At 45.4% G+C, this 26,791-nt stretch overlaps 1 protein-coding gene across 5 annotated transcripts in view; it reads right to left on the reverse strand.

Moving 5' to 3' along the window:
- The window catches only part of Cd44 (CD44 molecule (Indian blood group)), an 81,333-nt gene that overhangs the window by 44,851 nt on the left and 9,691 nt on the right, over positions 1-26,791 (reverse strand). For all 5 annotated transcript variants that reach the window (XM_041678850.1, XM_041678849.1, XM_041678847.1 and 2 more), the window contains exon 2: positions 3,545-3,710. In XM_041678850.1, the coding sequence (XP_041534784.1) occupies positions 3,545-3,710 (166 nt within the window). The remainder of the gene's footprint in view (positions 1-3,544; positions 3,711-26,791) is intronic.

Consider the following 26,791-nt stretch of genomic DNA (forward strand, 5'->3'; position numbering starts at 1 on the left):
TGCTAAGGGTCCAAATAACCGAGTTCCATAAAATCCAAAATCACCAGCACAGGAAAGTAAAGATGGTCAAAGCTGACAGAGGCAAAGAGAGTTCATTTAAAAAACTGGGAACTTTGATCATTCTTGTTTTTAACCAAAAAGATTCATGAATAAACAAAATCGCTCCATATAAAATTTATGGCCAGCAATGTTATTAAAGGCATCAGGAAGCCTGGGTTCCAGAAGAAAAAACTACACTAGGAGATTTGACGGTGAATTAACTTTATACTTTCCAAAAATGACATAAAATGAGTCAATCCCCTAAGGTGGCAAGTGGGTTGGTCCTCCTTTCAGTCTGCAAATCTAGAGCTGTCTTATTTTGTCCCTCCTTTCTTGTCCTCCGCTTCTCCCTTGAGCCCCTCACTCCTTACTATGGCCAACATGAAGCCTGGCTCCTGTGCTGACTTTGTGAGCCACCCAGACCTGTGGAGACAAATTGGCCATCACTGAACCGAGAGGAGTAGCAATTAGGGCAGCAAATGACAGTGGGTCACTTAACAAAGTTCTTCAAGCCACACACCATCCGCTCCTACACCTATCTGGGTGTTTCTGGGAGTCTGCTGGGGCTGGAGGCCTCTTCAGACATAGTGCACGTCACCACCATCCCAGTGGCCATCTAACATGAACACGAAATGCCTCAAAACATGGCATGTGGGTGGAGAAAATGCTGCTCAAGAGGAAAGAGGTGGGGTGACGGCAAAAGAACAAAGAGGGAGATGCTAAATTTGGCAGGGTGTGAGAAGTACAATGCAAGCTAAAATGAGCCTTCTTTTAACTCCTACTGTTTGGGCAACAGCACAGCCTGCAGCACCCAGCAAGACACATGGAAATGAGAGTGACTTGGAAGCTCCTAAGCTCAAAGTCTCTCATTATGTCGGTGTTGCAATGGGAGCTGAATGACGAATTCCTCTTCCAAACCTACAGGCTGATTTCCCCAAAGTCTTCTTAGCCTGGAGGTGGGAGGGCACACAATTAAATAGCAAGAAATTCTCATGGACCTGAGCGTTGTCCCTAATCAGGGTGGGGCAGACAAGACAGAAGTCCCTGCTGAGGCTTTGTCCCAGCCTGTGAGACTATGCCTTCTGATTTTTGGCAGATATCTGATTCCATAGCTACCTGAGGGAAATTATGAAATTGAGTTTTGAAACACTTAATACCAGTATGGATACAATGACAGATTTGACAGATTTCTGCAGCAGAAGTTTATCTTCATATTTTTTCTAAATAATACTCCACAAGGAAACTACTCTTCATCCTGCCCTCCTGCATCATATTGACAAATATGTATGAATAATACATATATATGCCATACATATATTATACATATACAAAATAGATATTCCAGAATTGAATACATTCTTATATTCTCTTGGTGAGTTATTGTGAATTTTCACCACATGACAGTTTTATATGCATGTACTATACATGAGTTGGGGCATTTCTATACATGTACATGGCGTGAATGAGTGACTGTCCATAAGGAGGACAGTCCTCTTGTACGCTGTAAGATTGGTTACTCAAACTGGTTTAATAAAATGCTGATTGGCCAATAGCCAGGAAGGAAGTATAGGCGGAACAACCAAACTAAAGATAATGGGAAGGAGAAGGGTAAAGAGTCAGGAGACTCCAGCAGACACACAGAGAGAAAGATGAGCACATAGTCCTGAGAAAAGGTACCACCACATGGTAGAGTGTAAGTAAGGAATATGGGTTAGCTTTAAGTGTGAGAGCTAGTTAATAACAATAAGCCTGAGCTATTGGTCGAACATTTATAAATAATACTAAGCCTCTGTGTGGTAATTTGGGAAGCAGTTGCTGGGTATTTGGGATCAAACAGCTCTGAGAGAGGAAACTTCCACCAACAGAGAAAAGACATATTTAGCCAGTCCTTGCATCCTCCCCCTTACTTATCCTTTGTGAGGGCTTAGTCATTACACTCAGACTGATCACAACCAAACTGAGACTCCTCTACCTACAATCAGTGTGATCCATGACAAGCTTTAAGGCTCTGTTGCTTCATCTATAAAAAGTCTTACCAATAAACAGAGAAGTTTAAGGATGTTCCCATCAGCTCAGGACTCTGTACTCATTCCTCCGGCTCTCAACAAATGAGAAGTCGTTGTGTTTCACAAGTACGTCTTAACTGCGTTCCACAATCAGGCCAGCTTTCTGAAAGCACTTTCTCAGCCCTGTGACCTAATCAGGGCCTCATTTTAAAATATAGCCTTGAGGCTTGAATAGACGGTTTTTGCTAACCAGCCGTCTTTCACGAAGGTCATGGGTCAGGTTCTGTAGCTCCAGACCTGTCATTCATCCTTTACCATTCTCCTAGACTTAGCTCTGAACCCTTCGAGACAGATGTCCAGCTGGCGCTGCTCAAAACAATGAAAACGTTCTCTATATAATCTGCGACATTTGATAGGGCAGCTACCAGGTAAGTGAAACATAGCTAGCGCCATCAAAGAATTCATTTTCATATAACCTAATTTTAATGAACTTAAATGTAACTCACCACGTGTGGTTAATAGTTACTGTATTAGACAGAGCAAGAGTCTCAGGGACCATTCAAGATGTACGTGCCTGAGTCGGTACTAAGAGCCAGGGATAGACGAAATTCGCTTCCATTTGACAGCTTCCTTGAAGAGGGCTGCAGCTAGACTTTCTAAAAGCATTCTGTTTGCATGTGTGTGCACGTGCGTGACCACTGGAGAGCCAAGAGAACCACACTGCTTAAGCTGGAGACTGAGGTGGGGATTTAGAGCACATATGAAGATTACCTAGATCTTCTAGTGAAATCAAACCACACCAACCACTTGACTGAGGGCGTCACCAAGATCCCATTCACACATGCCACTGGCCACAAAAACAAAAAAATGCATAGGCCACCCCTGCCTCTTACGATTATTGTGGAACAAAATGATTTGAGGAAGGTCCTCTGGGGCCTTGGGTACCTTGAAGAAAACGTCTCAAGGCTTCTGATAACAGCTTATTCTAATGTAGTCTAGCTTTAAAACTTCCATATCCTTTTACTTACGTTGTCAAATCATAGCAACACAGAAGACAGCCTAAAAGCTCCGAGAGGGGGGTTTGAAGAACGTGCCTTGTGTCAAGTCTGCACAGCCAAGACTCTGCCAGCTACCTATTTATTTTAAACACTGTTATTTGGCTCGCGTTTTCTTGTGGTTCCGACAATGATGCTGAATGTTTCTTCAAAGCCAGAGGAGTGCTACAGGAGCACATTAGGCAAGAGGCTTGCAACTGATATGACCCTAATGGCTGACCCTGACTCCCCTCCCCCACGAGCGAGCGCATGATTCACCAAGGTGTCTTCTTAAGCTGATTTGAAATTCCAGTTGTCATACCGGATTAGGCTGTCTTGGTCAAATTAATAGTTAGGGCTACCTCTTTAGGCAAGAACCCATTCAACTGTCAGGAAGGAGACTTCCAGCTGTAAGCCCTGCCCCTCCCCAGTGGACTGTCGCCAGAGAGAGTGCTGGTCTCTTACCTGCAAGTTTCAAACCCTGAATCCAGAGCCTTCAGCATCTGCTCCATGGTGGGCAGGGTGCTGTTGAAAGCCTGGCAGAGGTCTTCTGCCTCAGTCCGTGAGATGCTGTAGCGGCCATTTTTCTCCACATGGAATACACCTGCAAAGCGGCAGGTTATATTCAAGTCTGTGGGATCAAACGGAAATGGAAATGTTAGACTCTTCTGCAAAAAAAGTTTGCACAAAACTAGATCAATGGTAAGAAGTGCTTATAAGTGAAGACATAAAAGAGACAAACAAGAAAAAAGAAAGTCAAACAGCAGGTTGGGGTGATGGCTCAGCCAGCAAAGTGCTTGCCTTGCAAGCATGAGAACCTGAGTTTAATCCCCCGAAATCCACATATAACAGGCTGGCTATTGTGGCCAGCATTTGCAATGCTAGGGCTGGATGTGACAGGTAGATCCCTTGGGCTCACTGCCCAGGCGGCTTAGACTTCTTGGTGAGTTCAGGGCCGATGAGAGACCTTGTGTCTTGCCTCAATGTGCATGTGCACACGTGTGAACAGGCCTATAAACGTGAACACACACACACACACACACACATGCATACCCGAAGACTGCCCATGGCATCTCATGCTTGAAATCCCAGCACTTGGGAAGCTGAGGTAAGAGCATCACCTAAGGTCAAGGTCAGCCTGGGCTACCTGTGAGATACAGGTCAACCACAGCTACAGTGTACCCTTACCTCAACAACATCAACAAAAATCCAAATAGACATCTCTACTGATGCAGCCTTCAGAACTCACTCTGGCTTTCCAAAGATACATCAAGCTTAAATCTGAGACCTGGCAGCATAAAGGACCCCCATCCTTAAAGAATCTCCATCAACGAAGAACTCATGAGAAACTGACCAAATCCAGGGGAGTTATGAAGGAACACATGTCAGCTACTAAGAAAACTACACACACACATAATAGTATTGCATATACAGTTCTGTGCTTAGCTCCACACTTATTCTTATACTGGTGCTGCTCCTTACCTTATCACTTCTAACACTATATACTCAGCTGCACCCAGAGCAAACTTCCTTCTCGTCAAGAGCAATGCCATCAGGCTGCGGCCTCCCTCCCTCTCCAGCCTGGGAGCTGCTGGCACTGCTCCAACCCCAGAGATCCCCCCTCTCGATTCCATCAGGCACTCTGAGCTCCTCCAGACCTGAGACCACACACCTGCCTTCTTTCCTGTGTGGAACACTCTGTCGTTAGAGCCACACGAATAAGTTCCCTTTTCTTCTGAATTATCATCCCACCACGTTTTCTCTCAGCAGTGCCCGAGATACCAGGCTAGGATTTAAAACCCAGGTCTGGAGTCACAGAGAGGCCAGATCTGGACTCTCCAAAGTTCAAATCACCTTCCAACAAAAATTTGAAGCTGGAGAAGGGAATTGCTGAAGAAAGTGACTGGACCATTTCTCTCTAGAACCACAGGCTCTTCCTGAAGCAAAGTTTGTTCTACATTTTGGAGTGGGCTCTGGTGGGAGAGGAGGTTTTAACCCCCCTGAACTGTCCTTTGGTAATCTTGAATCTTTGGGGTTCTGTGTTGCATAATTGTCACCAGTACCCTAAAAAGTAAGCTCTGCTTATATACTTGAACGCTAAGAATCAGAATCTGGGAAGGAATGAAGTAACTTCCACAGGTCTGCAGCTTTGAGATGGCTGAAGTAGTAACTCCTCTCAGATGGGTTGACCTCCCTCAAAGAGGGGTTTGAAGCAGTTTTTCATGTGCCCAACGTTCTTCATGTTTAAAACAGGGGAGAGACTCACCTAAACCACTGCTTCATGATGACAAAAGAGGGCCCATTATTATGAAGTATGGTTATTACAGGTGCCAGCTGCCTTCTCCTAGAGCAGGAAGCAGGTTCCAAACACGACAAGGCAGTGTCAGACAGATGCAAAACAAAGAAATGAGAAGTCATCCTGGAGAAGGCCCAGCCATGCAAGTTCGTTTCTTTGCCTTGGTTTGTGTCACCAGCAAGCAGCTACTTTCAAAACAGAAACAAAGCCCACGAAACCCTGCAGGGAGGCAGTTGCAGTGAAGGAAAGATGCTCTGTGCAGCTAATTCCTTATCTCAGGGGCCCAGCGCTCGCCGAAGCCACTCATGCAGCTCTTGGCTGATGAAGCAATGCGCACACACCGGAAGGAAACGCACAAGCTCCCTTTGAAACGCTGTTTGTTTTTACTGACATTTGCAGCTCAGTCTCAGCTGGCCAATTTCACAAAGGGACCCTGTCACTCAGGGAGACAGCCCTTCCAGGCCTCTCCTGATCCCACATACAAAAGGAGAGAGAAGTGTCTCAATGGGCTTCTTGCAGGTGAGGCTGCTGGGGTGACTTCAGTCAGATGCCACCTGCCTGCTCCTGGCCCAGGTGGCTGTTGTCAACTCCAAGGTTAAAAATAAAGGCTGAGGCTTGGACAATGGTCTGGAGATGAGCAGCAGTTTCTTTCTTATGAAAATCGATTCTAGCTTGCCACCTGGCCAACGGGATATGCAAATGCAAGAGAAACCAAAGCAAGCGGAGACTTTTGAGTAAAATCCCTTGAGTTCCATGGGCAGTAACCTGTGTTATTGTAGAGACAGTGTGTCCACAAAGGATGGTTATTCAGTAAGTGTGCCTGAAACTGCCTGTGTATGTGTGTGAGGGCCATCAAGGACGGTACAAGACAGAGAAACTCAGCCTTCATCTTTCTAACTTAGCCCAACATGCTACAGGCATCTGAAACGGTTACTGGGCGAGTGAGACTTTCTCAGGAAATATAAAGTACGAGTTTCTGTTTGTTTTAATCTTGTGAGGAGGAATCCTGCTCCTCATCCCAATGGTACCTGGACCATTAAGAATCACAAGGATGGTGCCCCAGACTTCCAGATCAACTGTCACGTGAGTTGTTGAAAATCAGTCCCCCGGCTTTGGATCACTTCAAATGGGCCAAACCCTCAGGTCTGTGTATCACCTAAGCCCTAGCAATTTATGAAGACATCCTAACTCTTTTCCTTATATTTATATAGAGCCTATTTTTTTTACCCCAAAGGGTATTAATATTACCAAGCACAATAGCAGTAGTGAATTCTTCTGGACCTGTCAGGCACTTTTATAAGCATTTTACAAGTGTTAACTAATTATCTCCTTAAAGCAACTCTAGGGTAATATTAATCATCACTCTCCAGATAGAAAAACTGAGGCATGGAGCAAAGAAACTATACAAACATGCCTGAGGCCAAGGAGCTGCAGTGGTAGGACAGATATTCAAACCCACCCGGACTCGGCTCCTAAGACCTTCTTCTCCTGGCAGGATAGGTAACTCCCCTAGCTTCCTTATCCTGAAAATGCATAGCCAACACTATTTTGCAGCATCATTAGAGCAAGGTGAGATAGAAGTAGCATGGACCACAGAACATCTCTAGCAGAGCTCAGGTAGTGATGGGCCAAGCTCCAAGCAGGGAAGAAGAACCTCAGAATCTCTATTTGCAGTTGGGTCCTCAAACAAAAGCCTCTGGGATCTTGGAGTCACTCTGACATGCGAGGCAAACATTAGAGCTGGGAAGATAACTCAATCCATATAAAACTTGCTGAGCCAGGCATGAGGCCCTGTAAGAAAGACAGCTGGGTGGTGTGCTCTTGGAAACCAGTACTGGGGAATCAGACACAGGCTGACGCCCAGGCCTTACTGGAAAGCTTGCCTACCAGTCAAGGTGAGCACCAGGTCAGGGAGAGACGCTGTCTCAAAGAAAAAAGAAAGGTGAACAGCTTCTCAGTAGTGAGAGATATGTTGTCTTCTGTCCTCCACACGTGGGCAAGCACCTGAACACCTACACATGTGCACCCATATGCATACATTCACATGTAAGGGAACACACATGCCATACACGTGCACATGAAGGAACTAATATTAAATGGCAACCGCACCTCTCAAACAAGCCCTTCCTTATGATGATCCATTAACAATGCTTCCAGCTGAGCCCTCTGGTCTCCAGTACATCCCTTTTATCTGAGTGACTTGAACTGCTAAAAGCCCCTCCCTTTGAGAGACAGAATGGGCTCAGGGAAGGATGTAGACAGAGGCTACATCACACTGCTCCTTTAGAGTATTAGTTAAAGCAGGTTGTGAGCAGGGCAGGGGCGTCCCCAGGCCCATCATTCAAGAGTCTGGTTTGCATGTCCTCCTCAGAAAGACCAGAAAAAGAGACCGCATCAGTCTCCATGGGCACATGGGAAATGCAATAGCTTAGCCTAGTTTCCATCTTCCCAACATTTGCCACTTTGCAGGTGGCAGGACTCAGTAGCTGCTAAACTTCTCTTCATGTTCAGCCTTCCTGAAGTGATCACAGCAACAACCTGCAGGACTCACTAAATGAAACTGGGCAAAAATGGAGCTTCTAATAACTAAAGCTGTGAGTATCGCACTCTTGTTAACTGCTTAGAAACTTCGCCAACACAGTGGCAAAGTCGTTTTCAAAAATTGTATTGTTTTGAAATTAAAATATAATTATGTAATTTCCCCCTTACTTCTATACATCTCCCCAAACTCTCCCATGTCATCCTTGCTCCTTCTCAAGGCCTTTTAACACACTCTGTCTCTGTCTCTGTCTCTGTCTCTGTCTCTGTCTCTCTCTCTCTCTCTCTCTCTCTATATATATATATATATATATATATATATATATATATCCTTTTAATGTTACTTGTAAGTATATGATTTCAGGGCTGACCACTTAATATTAGATAACCAATTAGGGTACTCATTCCTGGGGAAGAGTCTGAGAAATCCATTTCAGACATGAAGAAACTAAAGTACAAAGTGGTGACCAAAGTTGTCCCCATAGAAGGGTCAGACTTGGAGCCTGATGTAGACTAGATTAAAAGTCACTCTCAGAAAAGCCACAACTGACCTATGGCAGGCACATCTCCCTTATCTTTAGTTTCCTTGAGCCTGTTGGATCGAGAAAGACAGAGTCCATTAGGGACATCACCCTAGTGATCTAACACTTTGCTTACACTGTAGAGTAAGGGAGAGATGGGTCTTTTTATACCCAGTCATTTCCTAAGTGGGAGAAAATCATAACGCCATCTGAAAGGGAGCCACTGTGTAATTTCCACTTAAGTTTCCATTATGTGCTTCTTCCCAAACTTGCTTGAGAGGTAAGTGGGGGTGGCTCCTGCTCTAGGAGGCAGGTAGACTCTGGGGTAGATCTGCTAAGGGCCAGCATCCAGGCTTTGCCGAGAATTCTCTACTGGCCACTAGAATGGTTGAACTCGGAGCTTTGTTTCTATGAATGCTTGCTGTTTTTCAAGACAGAAACTGTTTCCAAAGACTGTGTTTTTGTAACTGGCTTTATCTGTCTACACAATGAAGTCAGCATCTCTGCCATGGGTACGATATATTCATATCCACACAGGTTTAGGCAACCATTTATAAAGCTAGACCTCCTAAAAGTGGACAGCCGTATATCCCACATGAAGACCACCAGAAGACACTCACAAACATATTGTGCCCAATAGAGGTGGGTAGCTGTTCAAATCTCTTCTCTAGATGACCCCAAAAGAATTCTAGCTTGCCTGCATGAACCAACTACATGCCTATCCTCTTCCTGTCATCTCCCCATGAGTTCTGAGTCATAATTCAGTATTTTACTGTTGATTTGGCTCACAGGAGGCTGTGTGTGAAGAGAACTTGCTGTCTTAGCGATAGTAGAATTAGAAGGCAGGCCAGTTCCTGCAGCTCGGTGACTTGCCCAATTTCCACAGTCCACTTATCACGGATTGTGAGAAAACCAGTAAGCAAGGACAGCTCCTATTCCTGGTAATGTTTATTTTTTAGGACTTTACAGATAATAATTCATTTTATTCTCATAAAAATCCTATGTAATGGACTACTTTATTAACCTCGTTTTACATCTGAATTGACTAATACATTGAGATGTCTTAAGGAACTGATAGGGGCAGGCACAGGCTGAATAGTCAGGCTGATCCTGTTACAGTGTTAAACGGTAGCTAGGCATGGAAAAGGTTCAAACACCATCAGAATCTCATTGGCTGTCCACGTGCGTTTTAAAGCATGGAGAGGTAACCATTAAACAAGTTCTAGAGAGGAAACTAAGGCTTACTGGAGGTGATTCTACGATGAGAGTCTCCTTCACTCTGGCAGGAAGGGTAAGACCTTCACCCCAGGGGTTCAAGCCCCTTGCTATTGGAACTGCTACCCACTCCCAAGGAAGACGTCCTGAGCTGGCCACCTCTCTCTCCCCTTTCCTCTTCCTATGATACTCTTGGGAACTGGAACAGTCCGGTCCCAGCAGCAGTTTGAGTTTTCTGTCCAAGTGCTCCAGCCATGGCTAGGCAGAGCTAGTGAGAAGAGCGGGCATTCAGGATTGGCTCACAGCTGGGCCCACCACAGCAAAGTATGCTTGTGACCTTCTGAGAAGGCTACAAGCCATCCCAAAGGTCTACACTGACCAAGTAGACACTCTAGACTGATCCAGCTGGATCCAGCTGACACCCTGGATTGACGGTCCTCAACAGGACAGTGCACCTAGGAGACAGCCACCCTTCTGGGCAGTGAGTGGCAGCCCGAAGAACTGGTGAGCCCGTCACATGGTCTTCACTTTCCCAGTGCTCGTTATTTAAAAGCCAAGGCTCAGCTACTGCCCTCGGGTTTGCAGAGCCTACATCTCGCACAGAAGATGATGCAATTCATGAGCCCATTCTGGTCAGAAGCAGGGAGGGAAAGTGCCAAGTTTAGAAAAAAAAAAACCCTGGTAATTAGATCATCCATGAGCAGGGTAGGACAGTGCAGAGCCTTAAACCAATTATCAGGGAGGAAAGAACAACTGAAGTCTAGAGTGACTGAGCATGGTTCTCAGCCCGTTATGAGGCCAGGACAACCTCGGGGGACACTAACTGCAGAATCCTGACTTCTGCTAACGTGATCCTGCCTCATAGTGTTTGTCATCAAAGGTATGAGCGAGTTGTTCCCAATAAATCCCTAACTCATGGTCATGAAGCATCATCCCGAGGCACATCATGAAGAAGTCATTCCTCTTTCCACCCATTTGATGTCTTGGAAGCCCAGAGCTTCCATCTGGGAGCCTTTCAAGCTGTGTAGCCCTGCTTCACCAGACCTGCTGGTGCAGAATAGGGCTGGCAGCCTTCCCATGGTCCCCACACTCGTCCCATCGTCTGACTCCCATGTGATGGGCGCCTAATGAAAGAGCATATTGTTCAACATCCACTTCCAAACGAGGCTAAAGACCTTGTCAGTAGCTGGACTGCCTTTGGCTGGCCACTGGCAGACCATGGGTTCCTAGTGACTCAGTCTCTCCGGGAATTGCCCCCAAGGCGGGTGAGGGTTTAATGAGGAGAGAAAACAGTCACGCACAATCATACTGAGAGAGGGAATTTCCTCCAGAACTTGTCCTGGGGTGCTTTTACTTGAGCTAGCTATTCATCTTTTGGCACTTAGAGAGGAAAGGCACCCCAATGTCTGGGGGCCTGACTGAACACCCTGACATCGAAGGAACAAGGAGTTCATCATGAGTCAATGGACCTCTATGAAAGACAACCCTCTCAGAAGCTGTCACCCTGGTGACTTCTGCCAAGTCCTCCAAACAGCGAAGCCATTGCGTTGTCTAGAAATAACTTGAGTAGTTTTCAGAATTTAGGGAGAAACCTTCTTCTTGCCTCTTGCTTCAGTGTTGGGGACATGGCAGTGAGAGCCTGCCGAAACTCCCACCCCTCCTCTTAGGTCCAACAGGGTGCTTGCCCCTTGGTATTACCTCACTACATAAGAGCTCTGTAAAGCCAGTCGTCCTTGGGGAACAAGCCTCCAGGAAGATAAATGAAAGCAAGAAACCACAGTGCATACCCTTATATGTTGTCATGGCAACCAGGAAGTCCATTGGCCCCAACACCTTTGTTTTTTTCTCTTTTGGATCTTATTGATTTAGCAGATTGACTCGCACAAACCCAGGATGTGGTAAGCGAACTGACAAAGCATCAGAAACCCACACAGGGTTTTTCCTGCTGCAGTTAGGAAAAGAAAAAAAAATGATAGCTCCACTTTGTCTTGCAATTACATTTTTTCTGGGCAGCCGTAATTGCTTCTACATCATCTAATTAGAGTATAGTTTGTGCTCAAGTCTAGAAGCAGCACTTTTAGAGAAGGGTAGCTCAGGAGAGGCGCCTTAGCTGTAACTTGCTTGTATCTGCACTTCAGAAGAGAGCAGTAGAGTCCTGACTTGGTGATATGTCAGAACCTCCATCTGGGAGCATCCAAATTCTGCTCATTACAAGCTGTGTGACCTTGAAAAACTCACAACAGCAGCAAGGGATACATCTAGTCTTCCTCCCTCCTGGGATAAGATAAGAATATGCTCAAAAGACCTTGTATATATTTTTATGAAAATGGCTTTATGTAATCCAGCAACAGGTACAACAACTACAGGCCAATTGGAAAGCCTTTTAAAAGAAGAATATACATTATAAATACTAACTAAATAGTATAATCATTGGAAATCTCAAATCTAAATAAAATAGATAGCATGAAAATTAGAATATCCTTGGGGCTTGCAAGATAAAAAGGCTCAGAGTATGGGTGTGTACACCTGAGACACCCTCAAATCTCAGAAATGTTTTCAAAATTCTTACAGGAGTGAAGACATGTTTTGGTGTTACTCTCTGCAGAACAGAATGTATCAAAGTACTTGAGACCTTTATCTTCTTGTCATGTTGGAATTTATCTCACCAAATATGCATATCAAAAACAGTCCTGTGAAGTCTGGATGGGGAGGTGCTATGCACCCATTTTACAGATGAAAAATTTAAGGAATGAGAGATGTAGGGAAAGTTTGATGAACATATAGATGTTGCCTCAGGTCACCTGGGTCTACTGGTTTTTGTTGCCCTTGCTTTGGGTTGACATCAGCCCAAGGAGGGGGTGACCACAGCAGTCATAGAGAATAGTAGTGGTGTTCAGCTTCTTCCCCTGACCTCCATGATGCATTGGTAAAAATCAAGACAGGTGAGACAGAAATATAGTTGCTTGAGGCAGAGGCAAAATGAGTGCGTTGAGACAAACCTAGAGCCTGAATCTACCTGCTGTTCATCCTCAGTCCAGTACCCAGGCTACCCCATCAGGGACCCTGGCACTCCCAAAATCCCCTAAGGAAATATCTAAGCCAGTCTGAAAACTCTGTGGTAAAGACCAGTCATTAAATGGTAATCACCATTTGGTCAGTCTTAAAATGAAGCATACTAGGAAAGTGGGTCACCCCACATGATGTCTGGGGAAACAGACAATGAGCGTGGAACTCAAGGTCCTGGAGCTCCAGTTTTATGGGCTGTCCCACGTAAACTACACCATGCAAAAATGCCTTAGAAATAACAGGCCTGGTATTGGATCACTTTTGTATTTCTCCCCTTGGATCAAACATAAAAATACCTTGCAACTTAATGTCCTCCACAAAGACCCCGTGAATTGACCTTGCAGAGAGGAAATAGCAAAATGAGAACTTCCAGGATATTTTGCCATGTCTGTGACTACGTTAAGAGTGGGCCTGACAAAATTTCAGGATTCAGTAACTGAAGTAAGGCTTATTATCCTTCAAGATAGAGTCACCTAGAGGAGGGACATGAAAGGCCATCGCCAGTTCCTGCAAAGCTCGGCTACAGTGCACAGCTACAGTTGAGGATAGTTCCTATTTTGATTTTCTTTCCTTTTTCTGTCTCTTTTACCCTCTTTTCAAGTGAGAGTCAGATTTTCCAGACTGCCTAGAGCTGCTACTCTGTGGGGCATGGAAGCCCGGATGTCCTAAAGATTCTCCATCGTGTGACTTTTTGAGCAGCCTCTGGAGGTTAAATAAATGACCTTCCTCATCTGCGAGGCAAGTGAGACACAACTACCCCCCACATCTTACGAAAGTGGCAAAAACTCGAAGCCACGCTAGCAGTTTGTGAAAACGACAGCTGTCACCTTGGGACAAGGAGATTCACATTTAAAATGCGAACCAACTGTAGGGCAGAGTAGGCTGGGGAACTCTGGCACTAAGTCCAGCCAAGCTTTCGGCTGGCTTCCTCAGCCGTGCTAACGCAAGGGGCACATGGTGTGTATCTGGTAACCCCTGCCCAATGGCTACCTCATCTCACGGCAGTCATGGAAGGGCTGTGACCATCACAAGTCTTCATGCAGGTTTTGGGTGACAAAACTGAGGCTGAGAAGTTAAACAATCTGCCCGAGGTGGCACCGTTAGGAGTTGAGCAGACTCCTTCCTGTGTTTCATGGCAGCCACGTGTGGATGTCTCTCCCTGCTGCACTTTGGTGTCCAGAAGTTCCAGATGAGAAGTGGGGTCATGTCCCTCCCTGGACAGTTTGGAGACCATGGACGCAACATTCTAAGCCCGTGCAAATAGAGTTGGTGGTTGGGGGGAGCTAATTATTACTTTCTCCCCTTAGGGTGGATAATTTCATGCAGAAATCTGCACCGCACTGGAACTTAAGAGGTCTGTGCCTAAAGAAGGTGGGCCTTTTAGGGACCTGTATGAAAAGGAAACTCTTTCTGAACTGACTGGATTTCTATTTGGCTGGAGCAGTAAGCAGGCCAACACCTCTGCTCTGACACTATCCAAAAACCAAACCAAACCAAAACCAAAAAACACACTTAATTCAGCTACTGATGCTCTTAGCCCCTCCCTCCACACTGTCGTCTCAATTCACAGGAAGAACAATGGCACATCCTCTAGCGGCTACAGAGTTCCACCCCCAGTAGCCTCTGCCCGTTACACAAAAAGCTTTCCCTGAATGACTATGAGCTTGGGAATAAAACGGAGTTGCCCATAAACCTTAACACTTATCTGCAAGTCGCCTTTTATCTGTAGTTCACCTCGTAACCAACACTGACTTAAGGTGGATTAAGCTGGAGCAAGTTCAGAGGCTAAGTTGGTGCCTTAGTTACGGTTACTATTGCTGGAATAAAAAAACACCATGACCAAAAGCAACATGGGGAAGAAAGGATTTATTTGGCTTCTATATCCCAGGGCACAGTCCACTAAGGGAAGCCAGATGTCATCAGCTCCCACCCACAATGGGTTGGGCTCTCCCTCATCAATCACTAATTTAAAAACGAACTCCGGGCTTCCCTACAGACTAATATTATGGAGGTATTTCTCAATTGAGGTTCCCGCCTCTCAAATAACCCTAGCTGTGTCGAATTGACATAAAACTATCCAGCATAATTGGGAATTATTATGAGGAAGACCCCATTTCAAACCAAAATTTATGCCTTTACTTTTTCACTGTTTTCAAGTATATTAACAAACTGTGAAGTCACACAGCTATAAGAATATATATTTGCGACAACAAAGTATTGTAATAACTAGGCAGAATTCTAGGTCCCCAATTTCAAAGCTGAAGGCACAGATATTATCAGGTCACATTTCCAATTGGCTATCTCCCTTTTCTCGTTTTCTCTTTTTATACTGTGTGCTAAAGTGAACAGGTAGAGAGGGGGTGTGTGAAGATGTCTGTGCTTATACAGCCTGTCTGCAGCTCATTCCTCAGACACCTCTGCGTGTACACTGTAGAACGCGTGCCGCAGAGGCTTCTCTGGGCCGAGATGTTTTAAACATGGGCTAAAGGACTCCCAGGATCAGGACTTTTCCAGTCACCCAGTAAACTGAGAGGCTGTAATTCCCACCTCTTCCTGCGCTTCCAACCCGTGAAACTGTATTTGTAACAGCAAGGCCAGCCTCAAATGGCAAGCTCCCAGAACTCATTTCTAACAAGCTTTTACATCCAAGTCAAGCCACAGGGTTTGGACAAGAAGCTTGAGCACTTGTTACATGTTCACACCGAGTGGGCCAAACATAACTTCCCGCTATTAGGGAATATGGCTCATGCAAAGACCCACAGGCCTGGAAGCACAGGAAGATACAAAGAATCCCTCAATCAATTTGTCAAAAGAAAATGTGTTGATTTCCCTTAAAGTGAATGGGCATTCAATATGACAAGGAAGCACACCTGCCAAAGGGCTCTTCTTTTACTACAGAGAGCTCTAGAAAGCTCCGTGTGAGAACAAATTGCCACTTGGGATGAAGTCTGTACGTTCCAAAGCACATACCTATAATAAGGGTATGGTGAAAGGTGCTGACTCACAGGACCAGCCATAAAAATATAGATGCATGTGCCAGCTATGATCCTGAGTGCAGGAGATAAAAACAAATCCCTGCCATCAAAGTGTACATGAGAAAACAGACAGCCGATAGATAAGCCACCAACCTATGAATGAGGCAGCTTTAGGTACCAATAGTGCCACAGAAAAAACAAAAGAGGGCCTTGTATGACTCCATGGTGGGGCTGCAACGGCAAATAATCATGAGGTCATAAGTTCAGTCTCCTAGGAAACCGTGGACTTCTTAATTTGTTTGTTTGTTTGTTAGATTTGGGTGGGATCTGACACCTGGAGTGATGACTAATCTCCGTTGTCAACTTGCCTGGATTGGGATTCACCTGGGAGACACCATGCTCCTGGGATGTCTGGGAGGTTTTTCCAGAGACCTTCAATGAGGAAGGAAGGCCCATCCTGATTTTGGCTGGCACCATCCCATGGGCTGGGGCTCAGGACTGAATGCAAAGGGTGAAAGAAATGCCAGAATTCCCTGTGCCCTGATTCCTCGTTTTCCCAAATGTGAGGAGTCCCAGCTGCATGCTCCAGACACCACAAGCTCCACATGCTTGCCCTGTCAGAGTGGACTGTACTCTAACCGCAAGCCAAAAGAAGGTCTCTTTCCCTAAACGCCCTTTCTGTCACAGCCATGAGAAATATAAACAATACACTCGACAAAAGGAAATCTCTCCCCTTACCCATCTCCAGACTGAATTAAATTTGGAATTCATCTTTGCCTTCCAGAGTTCTAAAGGACATGCGCCTAGAATCTGGACTCTGTGGTATAGACAAGAGAGAGTTGGAAGGTAACTATAAGACAACCGAAAGCCCCAGCTCTGCGAGCAAGAGCTCCATCTGGATCATAAGCTGCTTACAGTATTGGGGCAGGTATGGCGCTATCTGTCCCTTGTAGAGCTCAGTCGGAAATCCAAGGCGATTCAGGGTTCCAGAGTGGCCCAGCAGTGTAACTCTCATATGGGTACCAGTTTTACTTTAGCTCCTGGTACGTGGAAACGGCAGGATTTAACCCATGGAGTGTAAGCTCTTAACAGACCACAAATGGCTGTCCTGAAGTGGGGCCCTCCTCTTAGCGACAGGGTGAAGGGTATGTCATATTTTTTAACCTTTAAGCCTCAGGCTTTTCGTCAGTAAAGTAAGGCAATGCTTTCCACATGGAGTGCTTTTCGGGATGAAATGGTGAAACACAGCTAACGTGCTTGGCAAAGTGTCTGAGTTTCGGCAAAGTGCTTGGTAGCTATTGGTCAATATCTCAAAGATGCCTCAGAGAGTAAGGTGTCTTCAAAGAAGCCTAGAGGTAAATGTAGCGTTTATGCCAATTTAATTTATGGTCCATCACTATATTCTTGATTAAAGCCAACAACCTCCAGTGTTCAAGTTGAGTAGGATCCAGGACCCGGGCCCTCGATATGTAGCTTCTAACAATTCAAACTGCCAGTGAGAGATTATGAATGAAAAACTGAAAAAATACATAGAGCACAGATGGATGGATGGATGGATGGATGGGTGGGTGGATGGGTAGATGATAGGACTGAGTTGATCTGGCAAATTAGAGAAATCCAAATATTTTATATAAAGAACATCACACCAGGAAGAAATTTGCCCCATCCAACCAGTGTGGGCCCATGAAGGCTAGCCTCATTCATCTCTACATCCCCAGTGGTGACATAGACCGTGACACTAAATAAACGTCTCTTTAGCGGAGAAAGCATTCATTTGACATGGAACTCAGTGCTCGACTCCTTACTGATAAACTGTGAGCACCTGAAGCATCACTTCCGCTCTCTAGACCTGAGTGTTTCATCAAAGAAGTCGTTAAAATCCGGGATCTCTAATTTCCCACTCAGCCATCTTCCTCTAGACAAGGTCTGTGTTTCTGTCTGCCTAGCGCTTCCAATGCTCCAGGGACCCTGGTAGCTCTCTCTTGCCTGCAGGGTAGTGGCATTTTGTTCTACTATCTGGACAGCGAGGGTGTAATGAATATTTGAAGCAGGGTGGACTGGCCAGTGGAGTGAAAAGGCAGACAAAACAAAAAGATAGTGTGAGCAGCATCCTGTTCTCGAATTGCAGCAAATGAAGCCGTTTGCACACAGGGCGCAGAGTCCACCCATCAATGGAGCTTCAGGCGAAGAATGGTTTCAATTAAGAGAAAGACAACAAAGTTGCTGGCTTCCTTAGAGAGAATCTTCCTAAATTACCACAAACATCCCCAGAATTCCCTTCAGTGAATTTCAGGATTTGGGGCCAGTTCAAACTACTCTTCAGTCCTAGGACAGTCCTTGCCCTGAAGAGTTGTTCTGTGGGAACAATGAGAACTATCCCCACCCTGGGCTGGCTCCCTAAACTCTGATGGTCTTGGAGGCCTTACTGTCCCCGAGAAAAAGGGAGGAAACTCCCGTTATCCCCTTTCTTCCTTAGCAATCCTTCTGAGTTGTTGCAGTTGGGACTCTTTACTCAAAGATCCAGGGAAATGATGTTTTTCATTCTAAATTCTTTGCAGACAAGGAGACCTTGGCTTTTCTATGCCTTAGAGCCCTGAGAGCAGAAGAACAGAATTAACCCCACAAAGTGGAGTGGGCGCTGGTGAAATAGTGTTAGATGGGGAAGGCAACTGAAAATTCAATGCAAGCTGAGGCCCATAGGGTCTGAGACCTCTAGAACAAACAACTCCTATCCACGAGCCTTCATTTCCCAGACTCCTTTGACGCTAATGAAATTTTGTTACTCGTTTATTTAATATATATTTACTCAGGAAAAAATAGATGGTGTAAGACAATGAATAGACACATGCAAATTGCCAGCAAAGGAGTAGACCATAGTACCTACTCGGTAAAGTCCTCTTCCACCGGGAAGAGAAAGCTGTAGGCACCTGGCCTTGACCCCCCAGACACAAAAGAAAGCTAAACTCTGAGTCTCTTATCTCTTTATACAATGGAAAGTCATCTCTGCTTTGATAATCTGTTGTTTCATTCTAAACAACAGTCTAAAAGAAACGAGCCAAACTTTCATGAGCTAAAAGGAAGATGGGAAGCTGACTCAAACACAAACACTCCCATTAAAAGGTGTAAAAGCCTTGCTCATTTTTGGGGTGTGTCTAGGAGTGGCTTTTGGAGGAGAGCAGAACTAAGCAGTTAGAGGCAATTACAGGTATTTTTGGAGGTTAAAGAATTGAACATCCCAACAACAGGCAGATAGGCATTTACTCTACGCACTCAGAAACTGGCCCCCAAGCTGGGACTTGTGGGAAGGGTGTGGGCCGGGAGAAACTCCAGCAGGAGGAAGCTATCATGTTAAGCTACCCCCTACAGGCTCCTGTGTGCTGTGAGACACAGAACAGCATTGCAAAGAGGCCTTTCTAGGGACGGCAGGAGACGGCTCAGCAGGTAAAGTGGTTGCCACACAAGCAACTGAGAGAAACTGAGGTCAGACTTCAAAGATTCTAACTAGTAAGTGATGAGGGAGGCCTGTGCCTGCAACCCCAGTGTTGGGGGAGGGATTGGGGAAATCTCTGAAACTCACTGGTCAGCTCGCTCATCAAATCGGTGAGATCCAGCTTTCCTAAGAGACCTTATCTCAAAGCAGGAAGACAAAGGCATCAACTTCTGGCCTCGACATGCATGCTCACACCATGCACACACACACGCACGCATGCACGCACGCACACATTTGCTCAAATGCCACTCCTCCAGCCCTCCCAGCAACTGGAAGAACAAGAGGCAGGAACGGATGCTCCTGCTGAGACAGGCAGCCTGTGCGATTGACTATAATTTTGCAAGTAAAGACAGGACCCAAAGAGTGCTTCCCACTTTGCTTTTACCAGCTACAGCTAAGGTTCCTGGAACCTCACAGCTTGCCTGCTGCGTTTGCTCAGAGAGTGTTCCAGTAAGCCCTTGCGGGTGTCAGCACTCTGAGGTTCTGACCTCACCAAACGAAACGAGAAATCGTTGGCTAACGTTATGCTCAGAAAGGGAATGAAAATTTTTCCGAGGGCAGTTGGAAGTGTTCCTCAAATGTGCCAGGAGCACAGTCGGGGCTGAATGGAGTAGAGAGAAGCCTAGAATCCTTAGGATCATAACAATGATCATAATTATTGCTGTTGAATGCTTGTTCCATGCCAGGAATTCTATCAAGGGCTTCATGCACAGCATCACATCAGTCCTTAAGCCACTGGAGTTAAAATTCTGTTTCAGAGATGAGAAAAACGGGGCAGAGAAGGTAAGGGCACCGCTGAAGGCGGTAGCAGAACTCGAATCCAGCCGTGATGCCAGGACCCACATTGCTTCCTGAGTATGCATGACAACGGATGAGCCTGGCAGTTCAGACTTAACTATGTGGTCTGGAGTAAACATTTTCTGTTCCAGACTTTAGAAAAAGATAAAACGTCTGGCTTTAAGAGACATTGCTCCGTGGCCACCGGAATGAAGCCAGGGCCTGTTTCTGATGTCTTCCAGAGGGGCTGGGAAACTTGTTTGGAGAAACCAGATGAGTTTTCCAAAGTTTTCAACAATGCAAACAATGCAGAATCCAGAAGTGGCTGATGACTGTAGCACTCCAAAAGCAGAAACAGGAAGCTCACACACTTAATAGGGCACTTTTCCCATACCATGAGACAACAGCTGAAGGAAGCCTGGGGATTACCTAATGGTGCTTGTTTGAAAGGAGAAAAAACTAACTGCTCCAAACGCAGACCTGAAGAGAACCTTTGGGGACTTCTTTTCCGCTCCACCAAGAGGGCTTCGAAGTATCCACAGCTTGCTTCTGCAAACCTCAGCCAACTGCCCTGTTTCTAGAAGAGGAATGCTTTTTCTCTATCTTTCACATCTGTCTTAAGTGGTCAGATGCTGCCCACATGCAGATTCCCCTGTGGCACGCTTGCAGGAAACCCCGGAAGAGAATCTTTTGAATGATCCCACTCACGCAAGGACTGAGGGAACTGGGGTGACACAAAGCCAGATAAAAGAAGGTTGGAGGGGAAAGCCAGCCTGGTTGATGAGCTTCCTTCTCTTAATCGCTTGTGTGTGTGTGTGTGTGTGTGTGTGTGTGTGAGAGAGAGAGAGAGAGAGAGAGAGAGAGAGAGAGAGAATGTGGAAACAGTTTTAAAAGATGCTATTAATTATATGACTGACAGATATGGTGGTAGACTCATAGCAAGAGAGATCATAGAGAGAGAAATGAATTTTTCAAAAACTGAACTTCAAACTTAGCCTAAACTCACCATGTCTAACCATAATCTCACCCAAACCTCTCTAAGACTAAAGTAAATCACAAGCGTTCAGAGAAGGGAATTCAAAATCTCATTCACTCAACAGGGATTCTTCTAGTGATTCTGTATGCTGGGAGCTGTGTTACTGGGGTCAGGACAAATAAAGAGGTCACACGCCGTCACAATCCCAGCAGAAACTATGGCCCAGTGGAGAAGCCAGACCTTGGACAAGTCAACCCCAAGCTCAATGAGTCATGAGAGAAACACAAGGTGTGGTGGGATCCAAGAGCTCGTTCTAGCTGCAAGCCTTGGCTCTGCCAGCTCCTACTGAACGTAGTCTCAGCTGGGAACAAAAGGATGCACTGGGAACTAATTAACCAAGCTGCAAGGTGCACAGTCAGGAAATTCACCTCAAAATAAAGCATAAGTCATGCTGGCTCAAGAGAACCCTTTTCCTTCATCACTAGATAGAGCAAAACCGGGTCTCTTTCCTTTGTACAAAACAATCACATCTGCGATGTCCATCTTTAAACGTCCTTGGATAGGGTCATAAATCTTTGAACTTTATTTACTTGGTCAAAAAGGAATGGAAACTCACCACAACAAAGAAAGAATGTAAGAGCTTGGGGGTGAGGGGATGGGGATATGTGCTGCAAAATGATGCCCTGGACACCATGTGACTGTAACTCTCGTTAGCTCATGTGTCTGTGGTTAGCTGCACAAGACTGGGCCTGCCAGCATTTCATCACGGATAGAGCAGATGATAACGCGGCCCTGTCCCTCCCTAAGGAACTATCAGCAGTCCGTGGTTGCTGGAAGATGGAGTTACTTTCTTCTGTGGTGTAGCCACTCACAAGTTGCTGCTGTCCCAGTAAATAATCTCCCAACCATGCTCATGTGAGCAACTACAACTAAATTTCGCAAGTCACATACAAAAACAGACTTGAGAGCAACAGGGGACTCAGTAGGAAGAAGATAGACTTCAGCAGAAGACAAAATAGGAATGAGAGGAGGGAACGGGGGGGGGGCGGGGGGGATAAAAATGACTCAAAATCATTATATGCACTTATGAGACAGTCAACAAAAATTTTAAATCCTGAAGGACTCTCTCTAAAGCTAAATCATGCAGAATGGAGACACAGACACGAGTTCTGGAGGTATAATCTAGGATTCTAATCCTCAGAGTACACCAATTAGCTCTGACCTTGACTTGTAGTGAACTTAGGAAAAATCATTAAAACTTTACTATGGTTAGGGAAAAAAAGTATAATAATGCTAACCACGAAGTTAATGTGAATGCTGGACAAGATAATGGAGCTGAAAACACTTCACGCACATTAAAACACTCCAGTGGAAAAATGTAATAGGATGGGGAAGCCTGCCATCTCCCTTGGGAGTCATCATCTCTGAGCTTACAGGAATAGATGCGCATCCAAGGTCAGGGTAATTCTCTTTTAATGGATCACTGCAGAGAAGTGGTCCTCCTGTGGGGGCAGCTCCAGCAGCGCAGAGATGGGTTGCAAGTCGTAAGTTTCTAGTAATAAGGTGCTCAAGGATGCAAAAGATGAGCCCAGGAGCTATTGCTTATCAGTTATAACAAGTTTAATATTATTCCTCAATGGTGTCTCCTTTTATGGGAGAGAAGAAAGGATACATTTGAAGCTACTGGGATTGAGAAAAAACAAAGACCTCAAATTGTGATGAATCTCCCACAAAGCCTCACTATGAGGTGCAGCTTTTCAGAAAAAAAAAGCTGGAGGGTGTGGCTCAGCAAAATAAGAAGTTAGCTTTGTGTCTCTGGCTTCATCTTATATTGAGTCTCAAATCATATGTCTACCAGATTGGTAGATACTCTCTGGGGCCTTACACATCATAGCAGACATTGCTAAGACACATCACAGCAGACATTGCTGCAATGGCAATATAGATCTAACTGAATTCAAATCTGCACAGAAATCTAGAACTTGTCCTGGAGGGGAAAGGACCAGATTCCCATCTCTAATGGATGGATCATGATTGGGCTTAAGTCAATCACTGTGGCCTGAGTTTCCTTGCCCGTCATGTGATCCCATTGGTCCAATGAAAGAAAAGAGGAGTCCACCAAAGCCCTCTGGGAAAGGTATTTCTCCATTTTAAAAGAGAGGTGTTTGTGACTAAAGCATCCCTTCTGCTGATGAACACTGGCATAGTTTTTATGCTTGGAGCTGTGGGTGTCATTTGGGCAGCATGAGGAAGACCAACGGCTGTCAGAAGACAACAAGAATAGCGGTGCACAGTTAGGAAAAGAGTGCCATGAGTCTTGGCAATATCACCGTGCTCCTGAGGTCACCTGCTCCCATGTTTCTTACTGTGGGGGGAGTTATTCACAGAGATGCCTGCCTGGATGCCTGACAAGTATGGATCCAGATACAGGCGGTGGATAACAAGCATGTGCTTTGCTGCCTTGATGGGGTGTAGCTTCTGGTGGGTTGTGATAGTGGTGACACATCCCTGTCTCACCTGCCAAAGGAGATTCATCTGAGAAAGAGAGGATAAGGAGAATGCTGTCATCACGATGGGGCAGCTGCTCCTTGCTTTTCTTTCTTGGATTGGATACGGTGGCCGACAATAGGCCATTTGGAGCAGGTGATGCCTATAACATTTGGTAAGTTTTTTTTTTTAACCTTCTGTTTCTTCAGAATTTGCCTTCCTTTGCCACTCTGACACATGCTTCTAAAAGTTCAAGTCACTTCTTAGATTCCCCTGATTCCCTTCTGCCATGGGCTATTGCAGAGATATGTGTATTGCATATACAGATATGATTACCAAGAAGCATATGTATCTGGAGAACTTTTATACAACCCAAAAGGGAGGACGCCAAAGGAGGCTTGGTTTAGCTCATATCACTACAGGGAACTTTGAGCACACTAATCAGATCATGTTTTTCACACAGAGCTAGTGGGGTTCTGAGAAATTCAACAAAAAGGGACCCCAAAAAAACAAGGAATGCTGCAAACACAGTTAATTCTGCAAACACAATTAATGCTGGTCACTTATGGGCTCAAGAGGCTCGGAACAGATGGGATCCCCTTTGTATATGCCTTCACTAGATTGTGGGTGTCTCTTCCATAACACAGGACACATGTAATTAAATAAGGGCTCATCTTTGTTTAGTGTCTGTCTCTCAGACACAGTTGCTTTCAGGAAGTACTGACGAGACTGTGCTTTGCATCTCAAGTCACATCCTCACTGTCTAGCAGATACTATAGTTTCACACATCTTGTTGACACAACCCATGGAACATATGACCATCGACTTTTCTCAGAATCCCAAAGGTCAGGCAAGGTTGCTCTGGGTCTTTTGTTTCAGTTGCCCCATAAGTGAGAAAAGATCCAAAACACACCAAATAAGAGAAGCAAGAAAGTGAACAGCTCTAACACAGCAATAGTCCCCAAAGAGTATAGCCACCTACACCATTCCCTATCATGCCACTAATGTACTGTTCCTTTGGCTTCCTCCCTGTTTATAGTCCAGGTATTCTGTATGAGAGCAGTCATACAGTGTTTAATAAACTCTTCTATTATTTCAAAGAGGAGAAATGGACAAAGATTTGCCTAGGAGTCGGAAGGCCTGGGTTTAAACTAGCTGATTGTGTGACCTTGTGAAAGTCACTTGAATCCTTGAGGTTTCCTTTCTTTAGATATTAAAGACAAGGGGCCTATATACTTCCCAGCACTTCCTTCTAAGATGGTAGCGTCTTTGGCTTGCGGTGTCTAGGCCACAGTAACTTCTCTGTTAGCGTCTTCCTTCTCTTTCTGCATTTCTCCATCTTCTAAGCCATATTTTGGTGCTTCTGTGGGGACCCGGTTCAGCTTGCACCTTTCAAGTTGACTCTCAGTACTAGAAAATCAGACAACACCTCTCTCGCCTGTCTCCAGTGCTGTGATTGAGTTACCCCACCAAAAGCATCGAGCCTCACACCACAGTCCTCTGCCAGCCGAGATTCATTCTCATGCCTCGGGAAACGGCAGAACTAGGAAGCCTGAGCCAATACGGAGCCCTCTTAGATAAGAAGAAGTGCAAGCTCTGAGAAGATTGGTGAGCATTCCGAAGAATATGGTTTCAACGGCTGGGGTCAACCAGCAACAGGAGACAGAGATAAAGGCGAAAGTTAGCCCAGGTAATAATAGCACCCTGTAGTTGTATTCACGTGCTTCAGCCTGACCAGGGAGGAAAAACACCAAAAACAAACCTACTTTCACAGCAGCAAGGGAAGGTGCAGAGGTCAAGGGGAGGCAGAGGAATTATTATCCTAGGTGGTTCACACAGTATTGGACAGATAAAGCCCATAGCCCAAGGTCACACAATTAGGCTTTCACAGGTTGGGAATTAGAGCAGGGCGTCCTAATCTTACCTAGGGGCTATTTCTAATAGACTCTCCACGGAGCCTTTTGTTGATACCTCGGTTCTATCTTATCTTACCTGCCCAGGTAGTGAGTCTATTTTTTCCCTTGGGGATGAGTAGTGGGAAATTTGAGTGGCCAGAGAGGGTTGGCTAGGCCGAGCCTAGAATTCAGCTTTCATGACTTGGATGCCATGCGCTGGGGCAGTCTGGAATGCTGCCGCTGCTTTTACATTCAGGACACACAGAGGAGTGCCCAGTGGCAGCTGAGAATGCAGAGGCTCCGGGGCTGATAAAAGTTGTAATTAACATCACGTACAACCCTTTCATCTTCAAAGGCTCTCCTCCCATTAGCCAGTTATTTCTCCTATCACCCTCATGGGTGAGGCATCGCTTTTTTTGTCTTCTCAGTTTGCAGATGGAGGTGATGTGAAGGAAGGGCCCTTTGCCAGGAAGTCTGGCCTTGGTTCAAACAGGAGATTCCTGGCTCCAAGCATCTAGCTTGACATGGGGTGATGGGAAAACAGAATGAGCATGAATCAAAAGAGAAGGCACAAGTCACTGAACCTGTCCTCTGGGGTAAAAGACTATTTTTATACTGTTCTGGAAGGGGGCGGGATCACCAGTATGGCTCCTTATGTAGGCTCAAGACGGGTGAAACACGCAGGAGATCATACACAACTTTCACAAACATAAACTAGAGAAGCCTGGTGCTCTAGCATAGTGACACTGATGTGACAAGGGGGAGCCAATCCTCCCTGTCCACTGCAGACATCACTAACAGATCACAGCATTCTTTGTGTACAGATTTATGCTTTTAAACACAGAACCCCAGGCAGCCTCTATGATCAATAATAAACGTCACACGAACAGAAACCAACCTGTGACTGATGCCACCCTTCTTTCCAGTTGTCAATTGCACAGCTCACTAGAATGAAGTGTGGTTTGTCACCTCGGTTTTTTATACCCGAGGAAACAGAAACAATGATAAAGGAAGGACCATGCCCACAGTCGTTCTGTTACCGAGGCGAAGGGCTGTCTGCTGTCTACACGTGGGTTCCCACTTCTCCTAGAGTAACACAAAGTCTGTGTGACTGGTTGGAAGTACAGACGGGAGAGCCATGGTCAACAGCTAAGGGCATGAATGTGACATGAGGCATGAATTTATCTGGGATTTCATTTCAACCAGTGGTTGGTGCGTTCCAGATGGGTATGAGCTGGGGACAAGCAGAAAGCGGCAGCCAGACTGAAAATCTTCAGTGACCGGTAGAGGGCTGGAAGCAGACTGGGTATTCAACCTCTGAGCCACTTTGAAAACCTCTGCCATAACACAGTATTTGTGATTTCTTTTTTTTCCCCCACTGAGCAATAATTTCTCTGGATTGATAAGAAGAAAAAATTAACAAAGATCTAGGAATCTCTTGGTAGAAACAGTGAACTGCGTTGTACAGTGCCTTAC

The sequence above is a fragment of the Microtus oregoni genome, unplaced genomic scaffold, assembly GCF_018167655.1.
Source record: "Microtus oregoni isolate MIOR12 unplaced genomic scaffold, Mior012 000031F_ref0000149, whole genome shotgun sequence".
Taxonomy (NCBI): domain Eukaryota; kingdom Metazoa; phylum Chordata; class Mammalia; order Rodentia; family Cricetidae; genus Microtus; species Microtus oregoni.